The following is a 22284-nucleotide window of genomic DNA, read 5'->3' as shown; positions in this document are numbered from 1 at the left end:
ACAGAGACGACAAGAGACAGAGACGACAAGAGACAGAGACGACACAGTGCCCAGGATCCATCCAGTGCTATTCCTGCAGGACCTACCCCAGCCGTGGGGGGGTTCAGAGCTCACCTTCCGCCTGCACATCTTCAGAGCTGCACTCAGGACTGATGGCAGCGACCGTGTGCCATTTGTTCTTGAATCTGCTGGCACACAACTACCCCCACAGCACCGTGTACACACACACATCAGGTGTGCAGTGAGACACACACACATCAGGTATGTAATGAGACACACACACATGAGGTGTGCAGTGACACCACAGAGCACAGCTCCACAGCACAGCACTGCCACGAAGCGATGGTGTTTCTCCTGCACTGACACCCCACGACCAGCAGCCCCGTGTGCCTGCAGCGTGTACAGCTCTTACACAGCACCGCACCTTGCTGCCCTCAGTCTCCTCCCACTGCACACAGCACCAGCAGCAGTGACTGGGAAGCAGCACGTACCAGGGGGGACGCCAGGCGAAGCAGGTGAGCGGCTCCCAGGTTCGTGGTGGTCTCGTATCTGCTGCCCGCCTTGATGAACACCCCGATCCTCGCGGCCGGGGAGAAGTTCTCCAGAGATGCGATAATTAACCCATTCGGTAACTTGGTGATCTGCGTTAGAAGCGACACGTGGGTCACTGAGCCGCAGCTGTACTGCTCAGCTCAGCTCTGCACGACTAGAAAAAAGGGAAGAGAGGAAAAGAGCAAAGCAACACCCGCACGGACACCGACCTCCAGCTCCTCGCTGTGCCGGGGCAGCTTCACCCGCTCTGCAGCCGCTGCCACCGCCACTTTCGGGGCTACTTTGAGTGAGTACAGCCGCTTCTGCAGGACAGAGCAGAGCAAAGGGGTGCGCTGTGTTAGTCAATGCCTACGTATGAAGGAAGCTGCTCATTTTGAAGCTGAAATACATTAAACAGCTCAGGAGCTCAGAGCAAAAACACACGCTCCCTTTTAATTCCTCCAATTGCTTTTCCATCACAGCTGAAACCTCAAATGTGCTCTGTGTAGAATCCACCTCCCCTGGCACTACACGGTCTGTACCAACACCGTGCAGGAATTAAAGCACGAGCTCCTGCGATCCCCGTCCATTGTGTGGGGCGGAATCACTGAACGCTGCGGGTCGGGACTCCAAGGACAAGGATCTGGGACGGCAGCTCCTCACCCGCAACGCGTGTCGGCCGAGGGGAAACGCCGCCAGAGCTTCACCCGGTGCCGGGCAGCGGCGGCGCTGAGCGCTGCGGGTCGGGAGGGACCTTAGAGACCGTCTCGTTCCAACGCCCCGCTACGGGCAGGGGCGGCTGCACGGCCCGGCTGCTCCCAGCCACACCCAGCCCGGGCTGATGCTGCCGGGCAGCGGGCGCTGCAGCTCCGGACCCGCAGTAGCTGCGGACACGGCGCGGGTCCTCCGCAGCCGCCCGGTGCCCGGCAGACACGGCGCCCCGCTCCGTACGGCTCAGTACGGCTCCGTACACCCGTACACCCGTACGGCTCATTACGGCTCATTACAGCTCATTACAGCTCATTACAGCTCCGTACAGCCCCGTACGGCCAAATCCGTACGGCCGCTCATCAGCCGCGGCGGGACCAGCGCAGCGCCGTGCCGGGGCCGTGCAGGCCGCACCGCGGGAACCGACCGAAGACACGGACAGAACCGGAACCAGAACCACAACTACAGCCGCTCCCGCCCTACAGCACCGCTCCGGCCCAGCCCGGCCCTACGGCCCTACAGCCCTACAGCCCTACGGCCTTACAGCCCTACGGCCCTACGGCCCCGCACCCCGCTCCGTCCCCCCGCAGTCTCCGGAGCAGCTCCGGCCCCGCCCCGCTCTGTTCCCGCTCGGTTCCCGCTCAGTTCCCGTCCCGTCCCGGTCCCGGTCCCGTCTCACCGCGGTGTCTCTCGGGTTCAGCACGAATCGCTTCATGGCGGCGCGCGCTGCGGGCACAACGGGACGGGCGTCCGCGGGGAGGACTGAGCCTTCCCGGCGTGCCCCGCGCCGCGCGGCGCTCTAGCGCTGCAGAGCCGGGACTCGACTGCTCCGTGGGGGCGGGGCCGTGGGGGCGGGGCGGGCGGGCCGTATTTAGGGGCGGGGCGGGGAGCGGGGACCGCGCTGCCGTCGGTGCGAGTTTGTCGGTGTTTGTCGGTGTTTGTCGGTGTCCGCCATGAGCTCCGCGCCCCCCGTGTTCATCAGCGCTGCCGACGTGGAGCGGCTGCTGCCCCGCGCCAGCCTGTTACTGCCGGGACTCGAGGCCGCGCTCAGCAACTTCTCGGCGGGGCCGGCGGGCGGCGTGGAACAGCCGCTGAGAGCGGTACTGAGAGTACGGCCGTACCGGGGGTGAGAGAGAGAGGGAACGGCGGGGGCTCGGCCCGTCCGTTCTGTGCCATCCATCCCGTTCTGTGCCGTTCGTTCTGTCCCGTCCGTCCGTTTCCCGTCGCTCCGTGTCCGTTCCCGCAGGTTCCTGGGGGTCATGCCGGCCTACAGCGCCGCTGACGACGCGCTGAGCACGAAGCTGGTGACGTTCTACGAGCCCCGCGGGGACTCGGCCGCGCCGTCGCACCAGGCCACGGTTCTGCTGTTCGACCCGCGCTGCGGGGCGCTGCGGGCGGTGCGTGCGGGGCTCCATCAAACCGTAACGGGGCGGTCAATGAGCGACGGGCCGCGGGGCGGGCGCTGCTGGAACCGGGACGGAGCGTTAAGGAGCGGCCGTTCGGGTGGAAGCGGCGGTTCTGAGGCGCTGAGGCCGCAGGGTCCCGGTGCTCCCCGTTACCCCCGTTACCCCCGTTACCGGCTCTTTGCTCAACGTGCCGGTTGTTTTGGCAGGTCCTGGACGGTGCCGTCATCACGGCGAAGCGCACGGCGGCGGTTTCTGCCATCGCCACCAAGGTCAGTGCTGCGCTGTCGCTGCTGTGGGGTGTCTGTCTGTGGGGGCGTCTGTCTGTGGGGGCGTCTGTCTGTGGGGGCGTCTGTCTGTGGGGGCGTCTGTCTGTGGGGGCGTCTGTCTGTGGGGTGTCTGTCTGTGGGGCGGCCGTGGCGGCGGCGCCGTCTGACGGTGCTGATGCAGCTGCTCTGTGCGCTGCCGGACGTGTTTGCCTTCAAATCAGCCCTTTTAAAGCGCTCCCGTCAGTGCCGCTGTGTGCGGGCAGAGCGGCTCGTCTCCAGCTCAGCCAGGTGACAGGGCCGGGACGTGGGGCCGGGCAGCGCCCCCGGTTCCCGTGCAGCGCTGGGGCCGCGCTCTGCAGCAGCACTTTGTGCCGGGCTGTGCGTGCGGCCCCGGGATGGAGCCGGCAGGAAGCGGAGGAACAAACCCATCCCAGCAGCTTCTGCTCCCGGCTGGAACCTGCAGCGCTCACGGACACGCTGCTCAGCTGCCGCCCGTCCCGCCGTGCCCAGCTCTGACCTGCTGGGCTGGAGGAGCTTTGGCTGCTGGGGGGTTCGTGTCGACACCCCCCACTGCTGATGTGCTGCTCCCGGCAGCGTCTGAGTTTATCTCGTAGCCGTCAGCGTGTCCCCTCGCTGACACTCAGCCTTCAAAGACACAACGCTGTTGTGCCGGGCACCTTTGAGGTTCGTGCTTCAGAGCCTTTGTAAGGAATGTTGCAAAGAGTTGTTGCTACTGAAAAACACAGTCAATGAGATTTTTTTCTCTTCAATTTTCTTCCAGCAGAACAAGCAGTGAGAGCCTGCACAGCTCAAAGGCTTTTCATGCAGGAGCGAGCGGCTGTAGTGAGAGCACAAACAAGAGACAAAGACGCGTGGGGCCGCGCTGCTCTGCTGCCAAGTGCTGCTAAATCACAGGCAGGAACTGAACCAGAAACGCAGCACAGACACGGAGCTCAGCCCGGAGATGTTTCCCTCGGGCATTCCTGCTCTTACTGTGCAGCGTTTCCTACATCAGCAGCTCCGCCATCCCTGCTGTGTCTGGGTGTCCTATGGGGCTTACAGGGTGCAAACACACAGCAGTACAGGATCTGGGAACTAAATGGATCCCCTGCTGTGCACATGGGAACAAATGTGGATGTAGGCAAAGAAGGAGAAAAGATCCCCCACAATGGTCCTGACGGTGGCTGTGCTGCTGTTGGTGCCTGGCAAGTGTGGTTACATCCACGGATGCTGTCGATCGCGTGTGACAGCAGTGAGCTGCCTGTTACTGAGACTGAATGCTCTGGGAGTGTTGTTAGCTGGGGGGGGGGCTGGTGCCCTGCTGGGACAGGGCTCAGCTGCTCCCCAGCCTGCGGTGCTGCCAGCAAGGAGCAGCCTGCGTCTCAGCAGCGCCTGCTCTTCCATAGTGCCATTATTCCTTTTGCTTTCTCAGCCCATCAGAAAAGGGCTGGGAGGATGCTGAAAGCGCGTCGGTGTTGGTGTGTTGTGGGGGAAGGAAAGGAGCCGGGGACTTTGCGATGGAGAGCCAGGCTGGGGTGGGGGATCGCCCCTCCTGGTGCCGGCCGGGGTCACGTCGTGCAGCACCCGGCGCTGCTCGCAGTGAGACCTGTGGCCTCGCAGCTGCACGAGGGGCCGCGTCGGGGTCTGTGTCACGGTCACACCGGGGGGAGCTGCTGGCACCGGCTGTTGTCGCTGTGTGAACGCACGGAGCCGTCGCTCTATTCCCGGATGGGCTCCGGGAGCTGCTTGTTGTTGTGCTGCTGGCGTTGGTTTGTGGCTGATCCGTTCTGTGACCCTGTGTTTTCTGTGCTGTGCCTTGCAGCTGCTGATGCCGCGCCCCGCAGCCGTGCTCTGCATCCTGGGAGCCGGCGTCCAGGCCCGCAGCCACTACGAGGCCTTCACGGAGCTGTTCGACTTCACGGAGGTGAGTGAGGGGCCCGTCAGTGCAGCCGGACGGGGGCCGCCACAACGGCCGCACGGAGCAGCCCCGCCCGGGGCCGCCCACCCGTCACACGGCGCTGAGGGGAAAGGACCGGCCCCGCAGCACGCACCGGGCGGGTGTCCCCGCTGCAGCCCCGGGCCGAGCCGTGCCGTTGTCCCGCAGGTCCGGCTGTGGAACCGCACGGAGCAGCGCGCGCTGCAGCTCGCCAGTTCCGTGGGCGGCGCCGTGCGCGTGTGCGGGACCGTGCGGGACGCGGTGTGCGGGGCTGACGTCATCGTGACGGTCACCATGGCAACCGCGCCGATTCTCTTTGGAGAGTGGGTGAAACCGGGCGCCCACATCAACGGTACGTGGAGATCGGCGCCATGTACGGCCACGGGCTGCGGGACCGGCCACGGGCAGCCTCGGTCCTGTGGGTTCCGTGGGTTCCATGTGTCCTATGGGTCCTATGTGTCCTGTGGGTCCTGTGGGTTCCGTGGGTTCTCTATGCAGCCGCTCGCTGCTTGCCCTGCCCTCCTGCAGCTCTGGTGCTGCTGTGATGGAGCCGGGCGCTGTGGGCGCTGGGCAGAGCAGCTGATCCCCCTGTGCCTCAGCTCCTATGGGGGCTCTGGGCAAAGGTGGCGCTTGTCAGGAGCACGATGTAGAGAATGTTGGATCCGCTTAGAAATGAACCTGCAGGGAAACTTCTGACTGAAACTGCTCCGGGTCTGCTTATGGAGAACATGAGGCCGTTGGTGGCTGGGGACGCTGTGCAGTGTGAGCGCTGTGCTGCCTCCTGCCTGCATCCATCTCTGTGTGCCCCGTGCTGTGCCCCGTGCTGTGCCCCGTGCTGTGCCCCGTGCTGTGCCCGCGCTGTGCCCGTGCTGTGCCCGCGCTGTGCCCCGTGCTGTGGCCATGCTGTGCCCGTGCTGTGCCTGTACCGAAGCACATCTGCAGTTTGCACGCAGTGTTTGTCCCAGGTTCTCACATTGTGCTGTTCAGCGGTCGGGGCGAGCAGGCCGGACTGGAGGGAGCTGGACGACGCGCTGATGAAGAGCTCGGTGCTGGTGGTGGATTCCAGGGAGGCGGCGCTGGCGGAGTCGGGGGACGTGATCCTGTCCGGGGTGAGTCGGGTGCTGCAGCACAGAGCGGGATGGAGCTGAGCAGCGCATGGGGAGGGCGGTGCTGGGGCTTATCCCCATAGGAAAGAGTCAGCAATGGGATAGCAACAAGGGAAGAGTTGCGTTGAGTCCCTTCTGCAGCACGTTTTAGTGCACACGCGATGTTACATTGGTGTCAACACGTGTTTTGCAGGCAGAGATTTTTGCGGAGCTGGGGGAGCTGCTGAAGGGAACAAAACCGGCACAGCCCGAGAAAACCACCGTCTTCAAGTCTCTGGGTAAGGGCAGCCCCTGCTGGCACGGCTGGTAGGGCCCGGCCCTCCATAGGGCTGCACACAACAACGCTGCTGAGAGCTGTGATTTGTCAGGGCTGCGGGGTGGAAGGTGATAAGGAAGCAAAGTAGTGTTGGGCAAAGTACGCTGCCCATTTCAGCATCGTCTGGTGTGAGCACAGTGCATGGAGGCAGCTGAGTGCTGCTGCCTGGTGATGGGAGCAGAGTGAGCTGCAGCCGTGCTGATGGGTTCAGCCTTACATCAGCTCCCCGCAGGATGGGCAGGACGCAGTGGGGCAGTAACTGCAGCGCTGTGGGGGGGCTGCCGGGGGGCGCTGTCTGCCTGCTCCCTCTGAGCCCAACCCCGTCCTGGTTCAGGGATGGCAGTTGAAGACACCGTAGCTGCCAAGTTCGTGTATGATGCGTGGTCAGCTGGAAACTGACGGGAGCTCCGTGATGCCAGCGGGGCCGTGACACAGCAGCAGATCACCCGCACTTGGTTCCTTGCATTTTGGTTAACAAGATGAATTCCGCCCAAACGCAGCTTTCAAGAATGACAACTAACACTTCGTGGGACCTCCTGTGTTTTCTGTACCTGTAGGAGCCTGCAGCACTGCTGGCACTGTCTCGCACGCAGTGCTGTGGGTGGATGTTGGCGCTTGCACTAACAGGGTCCTTCCACGCTTTGCTCTGCCCTCCCCAGTTATTTATGGTGCAGACCAGGGGTAGATCTCATGGTGTAACCGATCTGTTCCTACTGCAGTAACAGATGGTTTGGAGGCTGGAGCTCCACGCCTGGAGCTGGGATGGTCTCCGTGCAGGGTGGGCTGTGAGCGGCTCCTTGGCTGGGATCAGCCCCCCCCATTTCCTGCCCGCAGCCCCCCCTGGTTTTCATTAGGAGCACGTTCCCAGCAGGAGCCATGTACGGAGCTGTGCCTCCATACAGGTGGGCTTTGCCATGGGAGACCTGGCTCAGACAGACTGTACTGGATCCCTCCTTTGCTGCTTTTCCTGCCTGCAGTTTTGCCTTTTTCTTGCTGGAGGGACTCACCCAAAATGTCAGTGCTGAAAATGTGCTTTGATTTAATGTTTCCTTGTGTTAGCTGGGAGGTTTCCTCACTCACCCGTGGTGTCTGCAAGCTGTTCTCAAAGCGTCTTTGGGGCTGGAACACCATCTGACTTTGGCCAGTAGAGCTTGTAGTGCACAGGGAGATGGATTCTATGGCCATGCTGTGTGTCCACTGGTAATAGCTCTTATCCCAGTGTCTGTGCTGGGCAGCAATGTCTGTGCTCCTCCCTTGGCAGCGGAGCCAGGAGTGCTGTGCAGGAGGAAGGATTCCCATTCTGTGCTGTTATGTGGTGGCTGCACAGCGGGTCGGGCAGCAGCTGAGAACAGCCCTGGCTGTGTCTGCAGCCCGTGTCACAGTGCAGCCGTGCATGGGAGCTTTGTTTCTGCTGGTCTGCACCTTCCCATGGGATGGTCTGCCTGCCTGTGCCCTGCGAGATGTGGGGGGGGTGAGGGGGGAAGGAGGCCGTGGAGCAGCGTATGTGGGCACCTCGTTGGCAAGTAGGTACGTGTGGAAGGGGTCGATGAGGACGGTGTCAGTGCTGCTGGTGGCATCCGGAGCCATGAGCCCAGTGCAGGGCAGTGGGGAGCAGCAGTGTGGATTTGCATGGTGGGTTTGGGTGGTGGGGAGCAGGGAAGGGGGATCTGTTTGTGTGGGTAAAGGTGGGACTTGGCCGCTTTTGCTGCTTTTTTCTTTGTACTGATTGTGAAGTGCTGAGAAACGTCTGGGCTGTTACTGCAGTGCTGGGGAGCAGGGGGGGCTGTGGGCACAGCAGTGCTATCTGTGAGAGCCCCACGTCCGTATGGGGCAGCGCTGTGGGGTGGCTGTGCAGCGTGCTGCCTGTGGTGCTGCTCGGTTCATTGCTGCCTGCACTCTGCTGGTGTGATCCTGGACAAGCAGCCCGTGCTCACAGCGTCTGTTTGCAGTGGGAGCCGCTGTGAGCCCAGCTTCAGAACATGGGGCTTCCCACTGCCCCGAGGGGAGCCGGGCTGCTCAGCACAGTGGGGCCACTTGGATGCCTCCCCAGGTCTTTGTAGTGCAAAGAACAGGCCTAACTGCTCTGCTTCCTTCTTGTACCAATTAAGAGTCTCGAGATTTGTTGCAACAATCATCTGTTAAAATAAAATAGCTCCTGTTTGACTTGTTTTGTTGTCTGTTCCTCTGTTCTGGGCAGCTGGGTGGGCTCTGCTCTTAGCTTTGCTCTTGGATCAGGATGAAAGCACTTCTGGTGCTGCAGCATTTGCTGTTCTGGTAAATGTGGCTGCTGAGTGTGAGCGGAGCTTGGAGCTGCTCACTGGGCGGCTCAGCTCCCACCATTTACCTTCACACATACAAGGTTCTTGCTTCGTTAAGTGTTGGTGAGTCTCAGCCAAAGCCAACCCAGCACCAATCCAGGGCGGCGCTGCCCGGCCCATCCCTGTGCTCACAGCTGGTGCAGCGCAGGCTCAGATGGCACAGCCTGGCACAGGGAGATACAGCGTGCCAGGAAATGGCAAAGGTGCAGCACAAAGTCCAGCCAAGGAAAGCAATGGTGAGCAAATCAGAGAGGACAAACATGCAGAAAGGACGGAGCGCGACAAATGGATGATTAACCAGGAGCCGTTCCCACAAACAGCCCGTGCCCCTCCTGCCATGGGACCTGCTGGCCCTGCTCATCTGCTCCCAGCTGGGTGTTGGCACTGCAGTGCACTGCACCCGGGCTGGGGTGGCACTGAGCAGCAGCACCGGCTGCATGTATGTGCTGGGTGTATGTGCCGGCTGTGCCCTGCAGGGATACACGGAGCATCAGCTGTGCAGAGACCCCCGGCCTCCCAGCCCCGGGGAATCTCCTCCTGGGGCCGTTCGGGCACCGTGTGCTGGTGCACAGCCAGAGCCGGGCAGGTGCTGCTCACCCTGTGCCTCACAATGGGGATCCCAGGGCTCCTCAGCAGCAGAGAAACACGAGTGGCAGCATGGAGCTGTGAGATACTCCTGTCTATTGGGATTCAGGCACGAGTGGAGGCAACGAGCTGCAGCTGGAGCCAAGAGCAGATTTTATTCTAGCACCGAGAAGAGCAGTTTGCAGCGATGTGACACGGGGAGGGGGGTAAAGCTGGGAGCCCTGATCTCTGGGAGTGCTCGGTGGGTTCTGCAGGAGAAGGGGGCGGTTTGTTAAGCTCAGCTCTGTCACACCAGGGACCCCAGCCATGGAAGCAGCAGAACAAGCCCTGGTGGTGCCTTTGGCAATTTCTGTCACGTTCTTTTTGTGGCAGAATGTGCCCAAATCTGCACCGCACCCCGCGCTGCGCAGCCACCACCCGCAGCAGCTGCACGGCTCCGTGCAGGCACGGTTTGCTCCCGGCCTTAGTGCTGGTCTGAGCAGAGCCGCGTGCTGCACTGAATTGATCTCGGTGCAGGCAGCAGTGGGTGCTGTTCTACAGGCACGTATCCACAGTCTTTCCGGGGTCCTGGAACGCCTGTTTCCTTTTACTCACAGCACTCAGGACTTTCTTTCTTGGCCCCAGCTCCACCTGAATGCTCTGTAGGTCTTCATCAGAGCACAGCATCAGGGCCTCCAGATCCATCTTTTCCCTCATGAAGATGGGCAGAAACTCGTCCAGCATCTGTGAGGCCAGGAACACCTCCAGGGGGGTGCTGTCTGCTTCCTCATCGTCCCACAGCAGCTCCTCTTCCTGCCAGGGGACATCGGCGCTGCTTCCAGCGTCGCCCTCTGAGCTGCCATCGGCACCTTCCTGCTGGAAGAGCTCACTGGACATTTTAAAGCTGATTCCTTCTTTCTGGGAAGACACGGTCCCAGGATCCACATCCGCAGCCAAATTCCTTCCAAACACGATCTTCCCGAGACCTGGCCGTGTGAAAATGGAGAGCTGCCCATCGTTGTCCGCTAAGTCGTCCTCCTCCCTCTCGTCAAACAGGTGCATCACGCTCCCCCGCTCCCCTCCGTCTGCCTGCCCGTTGCTCTGTGGCTCCTGGCTTCTCGTGCTGCCGGCCGCCCTTTTTGCCTTCAGTTTGAAGGTGTCCTTCAGGTTTTTGGAGAAAGGAGCCGCTGTGTTTGACGTGAAGATCGTCGGCAGCTTCACCCTGGAGTGAGTCCCTCTGGAGGAGGCCACGGAGCCGACCTTCTCCTTCATGTAGCTCCTGTTCATCTCCTGCTGGTGCTTCTCCTGCCGCTTCTCGCACTCCTTGACCTGTTTCTCCATGTTCCTCTGGGCCTGCGCCTTCAGTTTGGAGACCTTCCTGGGGTTGGCCACGTTCTGCTCTGTGGCGGCTCTGTCCAGCAGCCGGACGCACTCGTGGCGATCTCTGCTGGCAGCAACATCCAGCGCCGTGCGGAGCTCGTTGTCCAGGGCGAAGATGTTGGCTCCGAAGCTGACCAGGAAGGAGACGCAGTGGATGTGGCCGTTGCAGGCGGCGTGATGGAGCGGGGTGTTCCCCCAGATGTCACATTTGTCTGGATCGCCTCTGAGGAGGAAAGCAGCACAGAGTGAGGACACGTGGGGGACAGCAGCACAGCGGAGCACAACAGGCACCAGCCATCACCTCCACTATACGCAGCATGGTGGCAGCAGGTTGGCATCGCTCTGACCTGGAGTGCTGTGCTGCGCCCATAGCACACAGCATGAGCACACAGCATGACTGAACACCACACAAACACACAACATGAGCACCAACATGACACAACAGCATAACACACAACATGAACACACGCATGCAGCACACCATCAAGCCACACAACATGAACAGACAGCATGACACACAGCATGAAGCATCCACAACATGAAATCAACACAGCAGAGCACACAGCAATGAGCACATCAAACAATGACACACATTTGTCCTGCAGAGCACACAGCATAGCACACAACATTGAGCAAACTAGCATGACACAACAATCATATGCAACACAACATGAACACACAGCATGACACACAGCATGACAACAACATATGCACACAGCATTAACACACAACATGACAACACACTATGAACACACAGTCATTGAAACACAACATACACACAGCATGAACACACATACTGATACACACATACAAGAAACACACAGCATGAACACACAACATGAGCCACACAGCATAGCACACATCAGAAACACAACATGGAGCACACAGCAGACAACACAACATAGCACACAACATGAACACATGAACACATGAACCATCACATAGCACATGTCAACCAATGAGCACACAGCAATAACACACAACATGAACACACGCATGAACCAGCACACATCAATCACACACATGGAACACAGGACAAGCAATGAACACACAACATGAGCACACTAACATGCCACACACGCATGAACACACCATAGCATGAGCAACACACATCGAGCACACAACATACACACAACATGAGCACACACATGAGCACACAACATGAGCACAACAACACAACCTGAGCAGCCCTGATCACCGCTCACTGCCCGACTTGTCTGTCCCTGGGCAGTTGCCCGTGGAGCAGCAGGGCGTCCTTCACGCTGTGGGGCTGCTGGCACAGCCCTGCCCGCTCCCTGCCCCCCCCAGCTGCCCACTGCCAGGTGGCACCAAGCAGCAGCACGAGGCCGGGGGGCACACAGCACACCCAGCTCTCTGCCTGCACTCCCGGAGCAGGGTTTGGCTGCCCCATGGCCCTCCAGGCAGAGCACTGCCAAGGCCTTTTCTGACTCCTTTGCACGTCAGGGGACACCACAGCGAGTGGCAGTGAAGGGTCTTGTTGTGCCCGCACAGTGATGGCTGGGAGCAGCAGAGGGTAAATGCAAAGCGCAGTCGCAGCTTTGACTCCAGTGCTGCTGGGTTGGGCTCGGTCAGATCCCGGTTTTAGTCAGCTCTGTTGTTTCTACGTAAGGTTCTTTTGCTCGTGGGGTCTGGAAAGCAGAAGTTCATTGGGAAATTGGAAAACAAAAGGAACAAAATAAAAACCAGATTATTTTCAACGACTGCGGCCCTGGTGCAGCACAGACCGGCCGAGCGCAGCTGCTGCTGCCCGGGGGGACGAACGATGGAGACAAAGGGCTCGTGCTGCCCCACCGCCCCTGGGGCTGCGTGAGCTGCGGGGCCGGGCGGGGAGGGAGCTGGTCCGCGCCGCATCTGTCGGGAAACTGCCTTTACTTCAAGGAAAGGATGAATTCATTACACAAAAAGAAAAGACCTCAGAGGAACCCCTACAGTTCTGTGACTCCGTGAAAGCAGGGGCGGCCAGCAGAGCAGACCGAGCAGCTCCCACAGCTCAGCCCCCCCCGCAGAACACGCACCGAGCAGCAGCGGGACGGAGCACCGGGATGAGCGGAACCGGAGCCGCCCCGCGCCGGGGGAGCAGGAGCACGAGGGGGAACGCGAGCGGCACCGCGGGGCTTTGTGCCCCCTGCGGGGCTTTGTGCCCCCTGCGGATCCTCTGAGCGCGTGCGGACGTTTCAGTTGTTCTCGTGGCAGGGGGGAATGTTGAACTCACCCCTGGAGGTGGCTGTAATTCGTTCCCTGGGCGGTCATTCCCCCCCGGGCGCCCTATGGACTCTCAGTTCCTCCTTCATCACACGCGTGTTTTGCTTTTTCCCTGGGGGCGCAACCACGGCAATAGAGTCCAAAGGCCCCTTTTATTGTGCAGCCGCGCCTGAGCCGTACAGCGGAGCTGCGGCAATCCCAGCTGGGTGTGAGGTTTTCAGACCTATTTCTAGGCAAGGAGAACTAAATGCATCCAAGCAGTTGATCCGACGTTTCCCCCCCAATCTCCCTTAAGCCATTTAGATCAAAAATACAAACCCGGGGACAACATAACCTTCATGTCACCCCAGCACAAACATTTTCTTCACTGTTTCCCTCCTCCTAAACCTTGCGAGAGAATCACGGCATAAAACATCGGCTCTGGAGGGAGCACTACAGAAATGGGGACACGGGCCCATTCGGTGGCGCTTCAGGGTGGTTCCCTCCCACGGTAACCGAAGGATTCGCCTCAGGAAGCAGGGGCTGCTCGGCCGTTTGCAGAGCTCAGCGCCCCGCGGAGCTCACAGAGCGCCCACGAGTGCGGCCGCAGCTCCAGCGGCTCCCGGGGCGTCACTGCGGCGGCGGAGATGAGAAATGAGCGTTACCAGGAGCCGGAGCCGCAGCCCCCGAGGGATGGAGGCTGCTCCACTCACCCCCTGCGGCATATGATCTCCAGGGCCTCCAGGCGCCCGTGGTACGCGGCCAGCAGAGTGGGCGTCATCCCGTCCTCGTCCGGCGAGTTCAGGTCCTTCTTGGTGGCTTCTTTCAGCAGGTCCAGGTAGCCATCCGCCGCTGCCCGGTGGTACCTGCTCGACATCTTCGGCTGTCGGCACTGCCCGCCCACGGCCGGAGCTGCGGCATCGCCCCGGGGAGGGCGGCCCAGGGGAGCGAAGTCCTTCCCGGCGCTCGGCGGGCGGTGCTCGTGCCTTCCTGCTGCCCGTCCCGAGCGGCGGCCGCGCCTCTGCCCGCGGAGCTGCTGCTTCCCGGCGCGGTGCGATGCAGAAACGCGGCGGGTCCTTCGTCCTTTTGGTGGCCGATCTGCGGCACAGACGGAGCAACGCGGCCGGTTTCCTCCAGCGCTGAGCGCTCTGATGGTGCCGCGTGGGACGGGCTGCCCGGCCGTGTCCAAACAGGCGCAGTTCCCCGTTTAGACGCTGTTCCCACGGATGGCAGCGGGACGGTGGGTCACCCCTGTGAGGGAAAACTTGTGGAACCGGAGCACAGCGCTGGGTGCTTGGAAAAACTTCTCCAAAAGAGCTGTGATGCATTGGAACGGCCTGACGGGGGGGAGTCACCATCCCTGGGGGGATCCAGGATCCACAGAGATGATGCAGCGCTGGGGGATGTGGGCAGTATTTGTGGTAAGGGGATAACGGATCTGGATGGCCCTGCAGGCCATGGAGATGATCAGAGGATGGAGCAGCCCCACTATGAGAATGGGCTGAGAGCTGGGCTGTGCAGCCTGGAGAACAGAAGGCTCTGAGGGAACCTTACAGCCCTGCCAGGACCTGAAGGGCCTACAGGAAAACTGGGGAGAGACTTTATAAGGGCAGGTAGTGAGAAGACAAGGGGAAATGGCTTTAAACTGTTAGATGGCAGTTTAGACTAAACATTGGGGAGGAATTCTTTACTGAGTGTGGTGACACTGGAGCAGGTTGTTGTGAGGCTGTGGATGCTCCTCCCCAGCAACACTCAGTCCAGGCTGGATGGGGCTGTGAGCAACTGGGCTGTGGGAGGGGTCCCTGCCCATAGCAGGGGTTGGAATGGTCTGAAAGGTCCCTTCCAGCCCAAACCATTCTGTGATTCTATGATTCTGCCATTCCCAAATCTGTTTTCTTATGTTCAGAAGTTTTACTGAAGAAACGCACTCAGCAGGTCGGCAGCTGAGAAGGAATCTGGGAATGCTGGGAGCCAACACGAGCTCACACGGTGCCATGGGCTCCCTGCTCTCCTGGGCGCACTCACAGCTGCTGCCACCTCGGTGTGATGCTCTGCTGGGCTGCGTCCTGTGCTGCCCCATCCCGGGATCACACCGACCCGCAGTGGGACGCTGGGCCGCCCCTGTGCGTCCCCACACATCCCGACTGCAGCCCCCGGCACCAGGTGGGCACAGCAGCCGCCTCCGGGGCTTCTCCTGGGAATGGCCCCTGCTGCAGGAGCAGCTCGTTCCCACACCTTCATGAACACCCCGTTAATTAGTTCAACGCACAAAGTGTTGATCTCAGTGATGGTTCTCCTCCAACATCTCAAAAGGTTTCCTTCAGAAGGAAGCTTTCATACGGTGCTAAGTGGGATGCTGTTGTTCCAGGTTTTAATTGGGGGCAAAGCAAAACCCCCTTCAGCTGGAGAGCAGCTCTGGGACCTCGCTCGCTTTTTCATCCTGAATGTCCCCAAATGGGCATCACAAAAACAAAGAAGAAAGGAGGAAAGACCAAACAAAATCTCCATCTATTCCCAAACTCCTCTTTGTTAATTCCTGTTCCTTCTGAAAACCTCGACTTAAAATGTGATACAAGATTCACATGATTCAGCAGCAAGTGACGTTTCCTGGCCTGGATGCAGAGGTTTCTTTTGAGAGCGATGCTCAAAGCCCTGAGCAGTTCAAATGAACCTTTTTACTGGGGTCTGAAAAGGACTGAGAACCGTTCAATGCAATGGCGATGTGCTACCAGGCTGAGGAGAAATGCTGCACTAACGGTGTGTGCTGCTGTGAGCTGGGGCTGACGGAGCCAGCAGCTCTCATTCTGTCTTTGGATGTTGCTGTCTCTGGTTATCACTGTTTCCTCCAGGACAATCCCAATGGTGGCACCACCAGTCACACATCAGCCGCAGCAGCGCGTTGGTGGCTCAGGCAGCTCAGGGCCCCACCTGCCTCCTCACCCTGCAGAGAAGCTGCCGTGTCTGCCCTGCACGATGGATCTCCAGGCCAACATCTGCTCACTGCAAACTGCAGAGCAACAAACGTGAGGGTAGAGGTGTGACACCCGCAGGTGCACCCAGATCTCCCAGTGAGTTTGTTTGAAATCAGCAGGAAATTGCAGAGCACAGAAATCTCATGTCTTAAAAAATAGTGCCAAGAAGTGCACACTGCCTGGCAAAGGAGGAAAGGGAACAAACTAGGAGCAAGAAACAATCCCTGCCATCAAATCCAGCAACCCATAACAAAGGCTTTGCACCACTCAACCACCCCCTGGGAGCTCTCCTCCTCCCCAGGCCAGCCCTGAAACGAGGGGCAGGTGAGGTGGCACCCTCTGAAAGGCTGCACCTGTGAGCGCCCCATATAAGCCCACCTGGGCAGCACCCAGCAGCTTGTGGTGGTTGGGGCTGTTTGTGGGGGGCAGCAGCTCTGGCACTTTGAGGATGAGGTGAGGGGGGTCTGGGGGGAGCTGGGCCTTGGGCCTTTTCCTTACTGCTCTTTGGTGACATTCTGCTTTGCTCGCAGGCTGCTGCTGCTCCTCTTGGTTGGATTTTTGCTGTTCTCGGCCCCTGGTGCCTCAGGGCAATGGGATCTCTCAGGTAATGAGTGGGTGAGATCCCTCTGTGCTGCTGCTGGCTTGGGGGGCTCTGTGTTTACTTGGAGCTGCCTCCTCCCTGCTGGTGTGGAAGGGGCTCTGGGTTGGGGCTGAGCTGACTGAGCCTTCCCTCTGCAGAGAGCACGACCTGCCTGCAGGACAGGCTGGAGCTGGAGCTTCCCATGGAGCTGGGCAATTACACGTGGCACGTTCTTGCAGTGGGTAGGTGTTGCTGCTGGCCTGGCTTCCCTCCATGGCTTTATGTCTGCTGCTTCCTGCAGACCTGGCTGTTCCCTTCTCTGTAGATGTGAGTGGGGAGGAGATGGAGTCCTGTGAGCTCACTGTGGATTATGAGAAGCTGCTGCTCAGTGCCTTGTTGGTGAACTGCACCAGCCTGGAGGTAAAGCTCACTTTGTCCTGGGTGCACACGGTCACTGAGCGCCTGGGGTTTCTTTCTGCTGCTCAAGGTTGAGCTTAATAGGGGTTGAGCTTAATAGGGCTTCTACCTCTAATTTCTACTGGCTTCTCTACTGTGAAGGGGCCCTTCTGCTGGGATCCTATTGCCTGTGTGCTTCCTCTTCCAGCTATGCTTTAAACACCCTCAGATGCTGTCAGGATGCTGTGCCCTCCTGTGATGGAGTGCAGAGCTACTTTAAATGATACCTGGAAGGGCCCTGGGGGTGTCAGCACCTGGCAGGTATATCTGTGCATTGATGCATAATGTGAATTATTCACGGCTGTTGAAGCAGAGTGGGGAGATGCCCAGAGGCCTTACTGGCACTTACTGGTACTTACTGGTACCAACTGGTACCAGCTGCTCTGAGGGTGCTGGAAGTGCTTCTGGTACTTGCTCCAGGAGCAGCCAGTGCTGCTGCCAGGTGCTCTCCGAGGCTCTGCTCCCAGTCCCATCTCTCAGTGCTTTGTGCCCCTCTGCTGACCTGGGGAGCCCATGTTCCTCCCTGGAGCTCCCAAAATACCAGCTCATGTTGTACCAGCACAGCCACTTACGTAACGATGGAGCCAACTGCAAAGGGCTTCTCTGCTGTGGTGACCACTGCAGCTCCTTTCTGATCCGAGGTCCCTCCTGATTAACGCCCGTCTCCCCACAGCATGGGCAGCACCAGCTGAGGCTGCTCCTGCTGCTCAATGGCACCGCGGGGGAGGAGAGGAACGTCACCTTCAGTGCCCGCTGCAGCGCTGCCCGCGGGGATGAAATCATCGCTCCTGTCTTTGTTGGTGCAACAAACTGCACAAAGGATTCCATGGCAGTAAGTGAGGGGGGTGCTGTGGGTCCCACTGGGGGCCTTGGGGGCAGGATGGGGTCCCAGAGAACTGGGGGCTCTGGGGAGGTCTGCTGGCTGCACGCCGTCCTTGGCTCAGCGCTCCACTCTTTGAGCCTTTCTGCTCGCAGCCATTACCAGCACCATGTCGGGCTGTCCGGGGGGTGGGGGCTGCTGCCAGCTCTGGCTCTGGGGGGTGTAGCAGACACTTCTCTTAGGCAGAGCTGTAACCACTGTCTGTTTCTGTGGTAACTCTTGTACCTCTTTTCCCACAGGTTACTTTCCCAGGACCAAGCCTTGGCAATGAGCGCCCGGTAGGTGCCTTCCTGCAGGCAGGAGGCTTTGGGGTGCTCCTCAGGTTTGGACCCAAGAGCAGCCTGACTCTTTCAGGCTGGATTAGCTGCCTCTTGTTGTGAAGTCTAATGTGTAACCTCGGCACAGATAGCCCCAGTGTACAGCCTGTGCTGTGGGGGCCTTATGGGTACAGAGCCCATTGTGCCTCACTGCTGCCATGGGGTTGTGCTTCCCCTCCTAAGGAACGAACCCTTCCTGCTCTGCAGGTTCAGGTGGCTGCGCTGCCCAGAACTCTGGTGATTGATGATGGAACCAGGGTGCACCAGCTGAGCCCTGGGGAAGCCTCGCAGCACGGCTACAGCTTTCAGGCTGACGGACACAGCCTGGTTCTCCAGGCAGCCTTCACTGCCACTGGAGTTGTCTCCTACCAGGTAGGATGTGGAGCTCACGCTGAGGGGATGGTGCAGCTTGTTCAGGCACTGGATGCCTTCCTCCTGGTGGAGCTGTGTGGGTTATGGCTGCAGCGAGTTCAGATGAAGCTTCACGGTCTGAGCGGGCTGTTAGCTGGCTGTTGGTTGTCCCTGCTCAGGGTGTGAGCAGTCAGTGAGTGGGTGCTTTCCTAAAGAGTGAGTGTGCACAGCTCCACTTCCTCACTGAAGCCCAGCAGCCTGAGGGTGGCTGTATGAATTGTGTAGCTGTGCAGAGCTGGGCCTGTGCTGCCTCCTGCCCTGAGTGCTGTGCTCTGTGTCCTGCCCTGCAGCATAACCACAAGGTGCTCTACACTGCGGCAGTGAAGCTCACGTATGGCCCTCCTGAACACAGGCTGACCATGGAGTCAAGAATGCTTTGTGCCCCAGGTAATGTGTGGGGGAAGCTGCCCCTCCTGCCTCGAGGAAACTGATGTTCTGCTCCAACAAGGATGTTGTTACAGGTCCGGTGCTGTGTAACACAACACACATGACTGTGGCCGTCCCAGCCTTCCCAGGGACCCTCGTATCTGTGGCTGTGGAGGATGAGACCATCCCAATGGACCGGCTCCAGGACAACGGCATCACTCTCAGCACAGCACGAGGGGTGGAGCTGCACGTCAGCAGGGGGGTCCTGAAGTCTGCAGTGAGTTGAGGTTCTGGGCCGTGGGGCTGGGTGTGCTCACGGCTCCTTGGGCTTTGTTACAGGCACAGAACCTCTGAGTGGGTGCTGGGTCAGCCGTGTGCACTGTGCCTGATGCAGGGTGGCTGTGGCCAAAATCAATGTCAGCTGGCTGCTAAGCAGATAAGCATCAACCTCAGTAGAAACTCAGGTTTCATGAGCTGTCCTTGTGAGAGCAGCTGGAGGTTACACTGCTCGTGGTGGGTTGAATTATTCCAGTGTATGTGTTCAGGGCAATTCTTGCAGTCACATTCCAGGAGAATGATTTCTTTTCCAGCTACATGGGGAGAGCTGCCCAGGAGCTCGGTCCTACCTGCCCTCCTTGGAGCTGACTTTTCATTTCCATGGGGACACTGTGGCAATGGTGATGCATCCAGCGTGTCCTTGTGACCAGCACACACCGATAGGTGAGTGAGCCTTGGGGTGGACTCGGCCCAACCTGCTCAGCTGGCCAACCTCAGCCCTGCTTGTTCTTGGCCTGCTCCATTCCTGGAAGCTTTTATGGCCAAAACAGAGCAGCTGTTTGGCAGACCAAGCTTGTTCCTGTTTGGGTGACTCCTGTACCTCTGTTCCAGCTGCTGTATGCACCCAGGACGGGTACATGGACTTTGAAGTCCTTGCTGGCAGTACTACACCACCACTAGCCCTGGACACGCTCAGGCTCAGAGATCCCACATGCAAACCTGCCTCCAGGTCCCCTTCGAATGACAGGGCCTGGTTTCATGTCCCACTGAGCGGGTGTGGGACCAGGTACTGGGTGAGTATCCCAGAGCTGACGGGGGGGCTTCACATGGGGGCGGTGCCCTCACTAATGGGGCTGTCACTTCTCTTTAGCTGGAAGGAGAGAAGATCATGTATGAGAACGAGGTGAGGGCGCTGCAGTCTGACCGTGTGCTGCACAGGATCTCGAGGGACAGTGAGTTCAGGTGTGTCAGGAAGTCTCTGGCTGTGACTTGGTTCTGGGTGTTCTGTGCACAGATGTGAGATTACTGCTTGTTCCCTGCCCAGGTTAACAGTGCTGTGCTCCTTCAGCAATGGCGATGCCTCTGTCTCTGTAAGGGTTGACAGCCCTCCCCCCCTGGCTGCTTCCATGAACCAAGGCCCCCTCTCTTTAATCCTTCTAAGCTACCCAGGTAAGCCATCCCCAGGCTCAGACAGCCGGGCAGCAATTCATGCTTGAGATAAGAGGGAGGGTGTGCAAGGCTGGGGGTGCGGGCTTTGAGGGGCCCAACAAGCTTCTCTTCCTCCTGCTGTGCTACTTGAGGTGCAGGAGTTGATTCTGGGGCTGAGTAGCTCTGGCTCCAGGCAGAGCTGTGGCTGGTGGAGCAGCTGGCTTCAAAGCACTTGGGTTTCTTTGGGGCTCCTGCAGTGCAGTGGTTTACCTACTAAGGCTCTGGCTCTTGCAGAGGACTCGTACAGGCAGCCGTACCGTGATGACCAGTACCCCATAGTGAGGTTCCTACAGCAGCCCATCTTCATGGAAGTGCAGGTCCTGAACCGCAATGACCCCAACCTCTACCTCCAACTGGACGACTGCTGGGCAACTGCATCAGAAGATCCGAGCTCGCTTCCACAGTGGAATATTGTTGTTGATGGGTGAGTGCCCTGCTGGGGGGCACGCAGCCCTGTGGGGGCACACTGCCCTGCTGGGGGGGGGGGGTCACACTGCCCTGCTGGCAGCAGGTTTGGCTGCTTCTCTCCTTCCTTTTCTCTGTGTTCCCAATCAGAGCTGTGTAGGGGGGCCCTGACAAGTGCCACCTGTCGGGGTGTCCTGGAACTTGCAGGATGGCACCTCTCTGCCTTGAACTCTGTCCTGCAGCTGGAAACAAAGCAGCCTGGGCTGGAGGGAGGTGTCCCCCTGGAGCAGGGGAGCATTGGAACAGATGGTCTTAGAGGTCCCTTACAACCCTGGCCATTCCATGGCCTCTGCCCTGCCAGCAACAGGCTGTTTCTTCCCCCTGCAGGTGTGAGTATGACCAGGACAGCCACAGGACCGTGTTCCATCCCATAGGCCATGGTGTCAGCTATCCCAACTACCGCCGGCGGCTGGAAGTGAAGGCTTTTGCTTTCATGTCTGGTGACAAGGCCCTCCCCAGCTTAGTGAGTGTTGCTTATTGCTTTCTGCAGTCAGCAGGAGCCCTTGTTTCCTGTGAGTGCCCATGTCTGTTCTGTGTCCAGGTGTATTTCCACTGCAGTGTCCTCATCTGCAACCGCTTCCAGCCAGACTCCCCCCTGTGCACAGCGAGGTGCCCCAGGCTGCCTAGAAGCAAGAGAGGTAATGCTCAGGCTGGCTCTTGTCCTGTAGTGCCAACGGTCTGCAGCACCCCGCTCAGCCCTCTCCCCTGTGTTCTCTTGCAGGCAGTGGGATGCCGGGGGCCAGCTCTGTGGTGAGCCTGCAGGGTCCTGTGCTCCTGGTGCCCCACGGATGGGCAGCAGCACAAGGTGAGGAGCGGTGCTGGTGGTGTTGCACTGCCCGGCTGTGGGGCAGCCCCTCACTGTGCTGCTTTCCTGCTCCCTTTGCAGGGGATGTTCTGCTGAGCGAGGCTGCGTGGGCTGCAGTTACTGTGGCTGCTGTTGGTGCTCTCTCTCTGGTGACCGCAATGCTGCTATTTATGGCTCTTCTTAAATGCCTGAAGAGAAGAGCCCTGATGGTAAATGTGGTACATTAATATGTTTGTTAATGAACTTAATTAAAAATGTGGCTTTTCAGTTAAGAGATGTAGCTCTGGAGTTGGTTGTGTTATTCCTTGGGGGTAAACGCAGGTGAATGGTGAACAGAGGTGGTCCTCCCCAGGTCTATGGGCAGAGGAACAAGCTGAAAACTGAAGAGCAGCTCTCCAAAGCTTCAGGGCCACCTGAGCCTCACTGGAGGCCAGGGACTGTTTCCTCGTCTCGCTGCCACAGTGAAAAACGGCTGGTAGCAAAAAGCTCCTTCAGCTGCTCCTTCCCTCGGGGAAGGGCTGAGCTGCTGCTTCCAGGTCGGCTCTGAGCCCCGCAGCGTTCAGGGCTCCCCGTTCTCCCCCGTAATGCACTCGCCCCGTTCGCTTCAGAGCTGCGCTTTGCAGCAGAGCGATGCTGAACGGCTGAGCAGCGCCTTCCGAAGGACGAGGTACGGAAAAGCACAACGAGCGGAACCGGGCACCGGCCCAGCGGGTGGGGGTGGAACTGCAAAGTGTGCCTTTGGAAACGGGGGGGAGGAGGGTGTCAGTGAGAGAACGGCACGTACTGACGGGAGAAGCAAAACGCAACGTGAATG

The 22284-nt window shown here is 59.5% G+C and overlaps 4 protein-coding genes across 9 annotated transcripts in view; 2 read left to right on the top strand and 2 right to left on the bottom strand.

Moving 5' to 3' along the window:
• The window catches only part of LOC107321030 (cytochrome b-c1 complex subunit 2, mitochondrial), a 13417-nt gene extending 11368 nt beyond the window's left edge, over positions 1–2049 (bottom strand). The window contains exons 1-3 of the mRNA XM_015877520.2: positions 1919–2049; positions 762–854; positions 492–641 (exon numbers count right to left, since the gene is read on the bottom strand). Of these exons, the coding sequence (XP_015733006.2) occupies positions 492–641; positions 762–854; positions 1919–1954 (279 nt within the window). The 5' untranslated portion in view covers positions 1955–2049. The remainder of the gene's footprint in view (positions 1–491; positions 642–761; positions 855–1918) is intronic.
• A 63-nt stretch (positions 2050–2112) lies between these two features.
• CRYM (crystallin mu) lies at positions 2113–8432 on the top strand. Of its 3 annotated transcripts, XM_032447626.1 has the most exons (9): positions 2113–2365; positions 2486–2636; positions 2852–2914; positions 4734–4835; positions 5016–5199; positions 5532–5609; positions 5801–5956; positions 6147–6231; positions 6604–8432. In XM_032447626.1, exons 1-9 carry the CDS (start codon positions 2193–2195, stop codon positions 6614–6616), a joined length of 1005 nt encoding a protein of 334 aa, XP_032303517.1. In that variant the 5' UTR covers positions 2113–2192; the 3' UTR covers positions 6617–8432. The 3 variants fall into 3 exon arrangements, with proteins under 3 accessions (XP_032303517.1, XP_032303518.1, XP_015732959.1); XM_032447627.1 differs by lacking the exon at positions 5532–5609 and having other exon boundaries at positions 2114–2365; positions 5813–5956; XM_015877473.2 differs by lacking the exon at positions 5532–5609 and having other exon boundaries at positions 2119–2365; positions 5835–5956.
• Positions 8433–9302: 870 nt separating this feature from the next.
• Positions 9303–14525, bottom strand: ANKS4B (ankyrin repeat and sterile alpha motif domain containing 4B). Of its 2 annotated transcripts, none has more exons than XM_015877470.2 (2): positions 13447–14525; positions 9303–10754 (listed from the first exon to the last, which is right to left on the bottom strand). In XM_015877470.2, the coding sequence occupies exons 1-2, from the start codon at positions 13608–13610 to the stop codon at positions 9707–9709; spliced, it is 1212 nt and encodes a 403-aa protein (XP_015732956.1). In that variant the 5' UTR covers positions 13611–14525; the 3' UTR covers positions 9303–9706. The 2 variants fall into 2 exon arrangements, with proteins under 2 accessions (XP_015732956.1, XP_015732957.1); XM_015877471.2 differs by lacking the exon at positions 13447–14525 and adding an exon at positions 12765–13406.
• A 1241-nt stretch (positions 14526–15766) lies between these two features.
• On the top strand, positions 15767–21750 carry ZP2 (zona pellucida glycoprotein 2). Of its 3 annotated transcripts, NM_001323245.1 has the most exon segments (20): positions 16106–16158; positions 16236–16309; positions 16444–16527; positions 16611–16705; positions 17415–17573; positions 17861–17899; positions 18146–18310; positions 18640–18736; positions 18811–18953; positions 18955–18981; positions 18984–18992; positions 19306–19435; positions 19604–19785; positions 19863–19954; positions 20037–20161; positions 20435–20624; positions 20993–21128; positions 21207–21303; positions 21387–21470; positions 21552–21750. In NM_001323245.1, coding segments are annotated over 20 exon segments (2079 nt in total). In that variant the 5' UTR covers positions 16106–16153; the 3' UTR covers positions 21698–21750.
• The last annotated feature ends 534 nt before the right edge of the window (positions 21751–22284 follow it).

Source organism: Coturnix japonica, chromosome 14 (assembly GCF_001577835.2).
Source record: "Coturnix japonica isolate 7356 chromosome 14, Coturnix japonica 2.1, whole genome shotgun sequence".
Lineage (NCBI taxonomy): Eukaryota > Metazoa > Chordata > Aves > Galliformes > Phasianidae > Coturnix > Coturnix japonica.
This window is presented reverse-complemented; position numbering and strand designations above follow the sequence as displayed.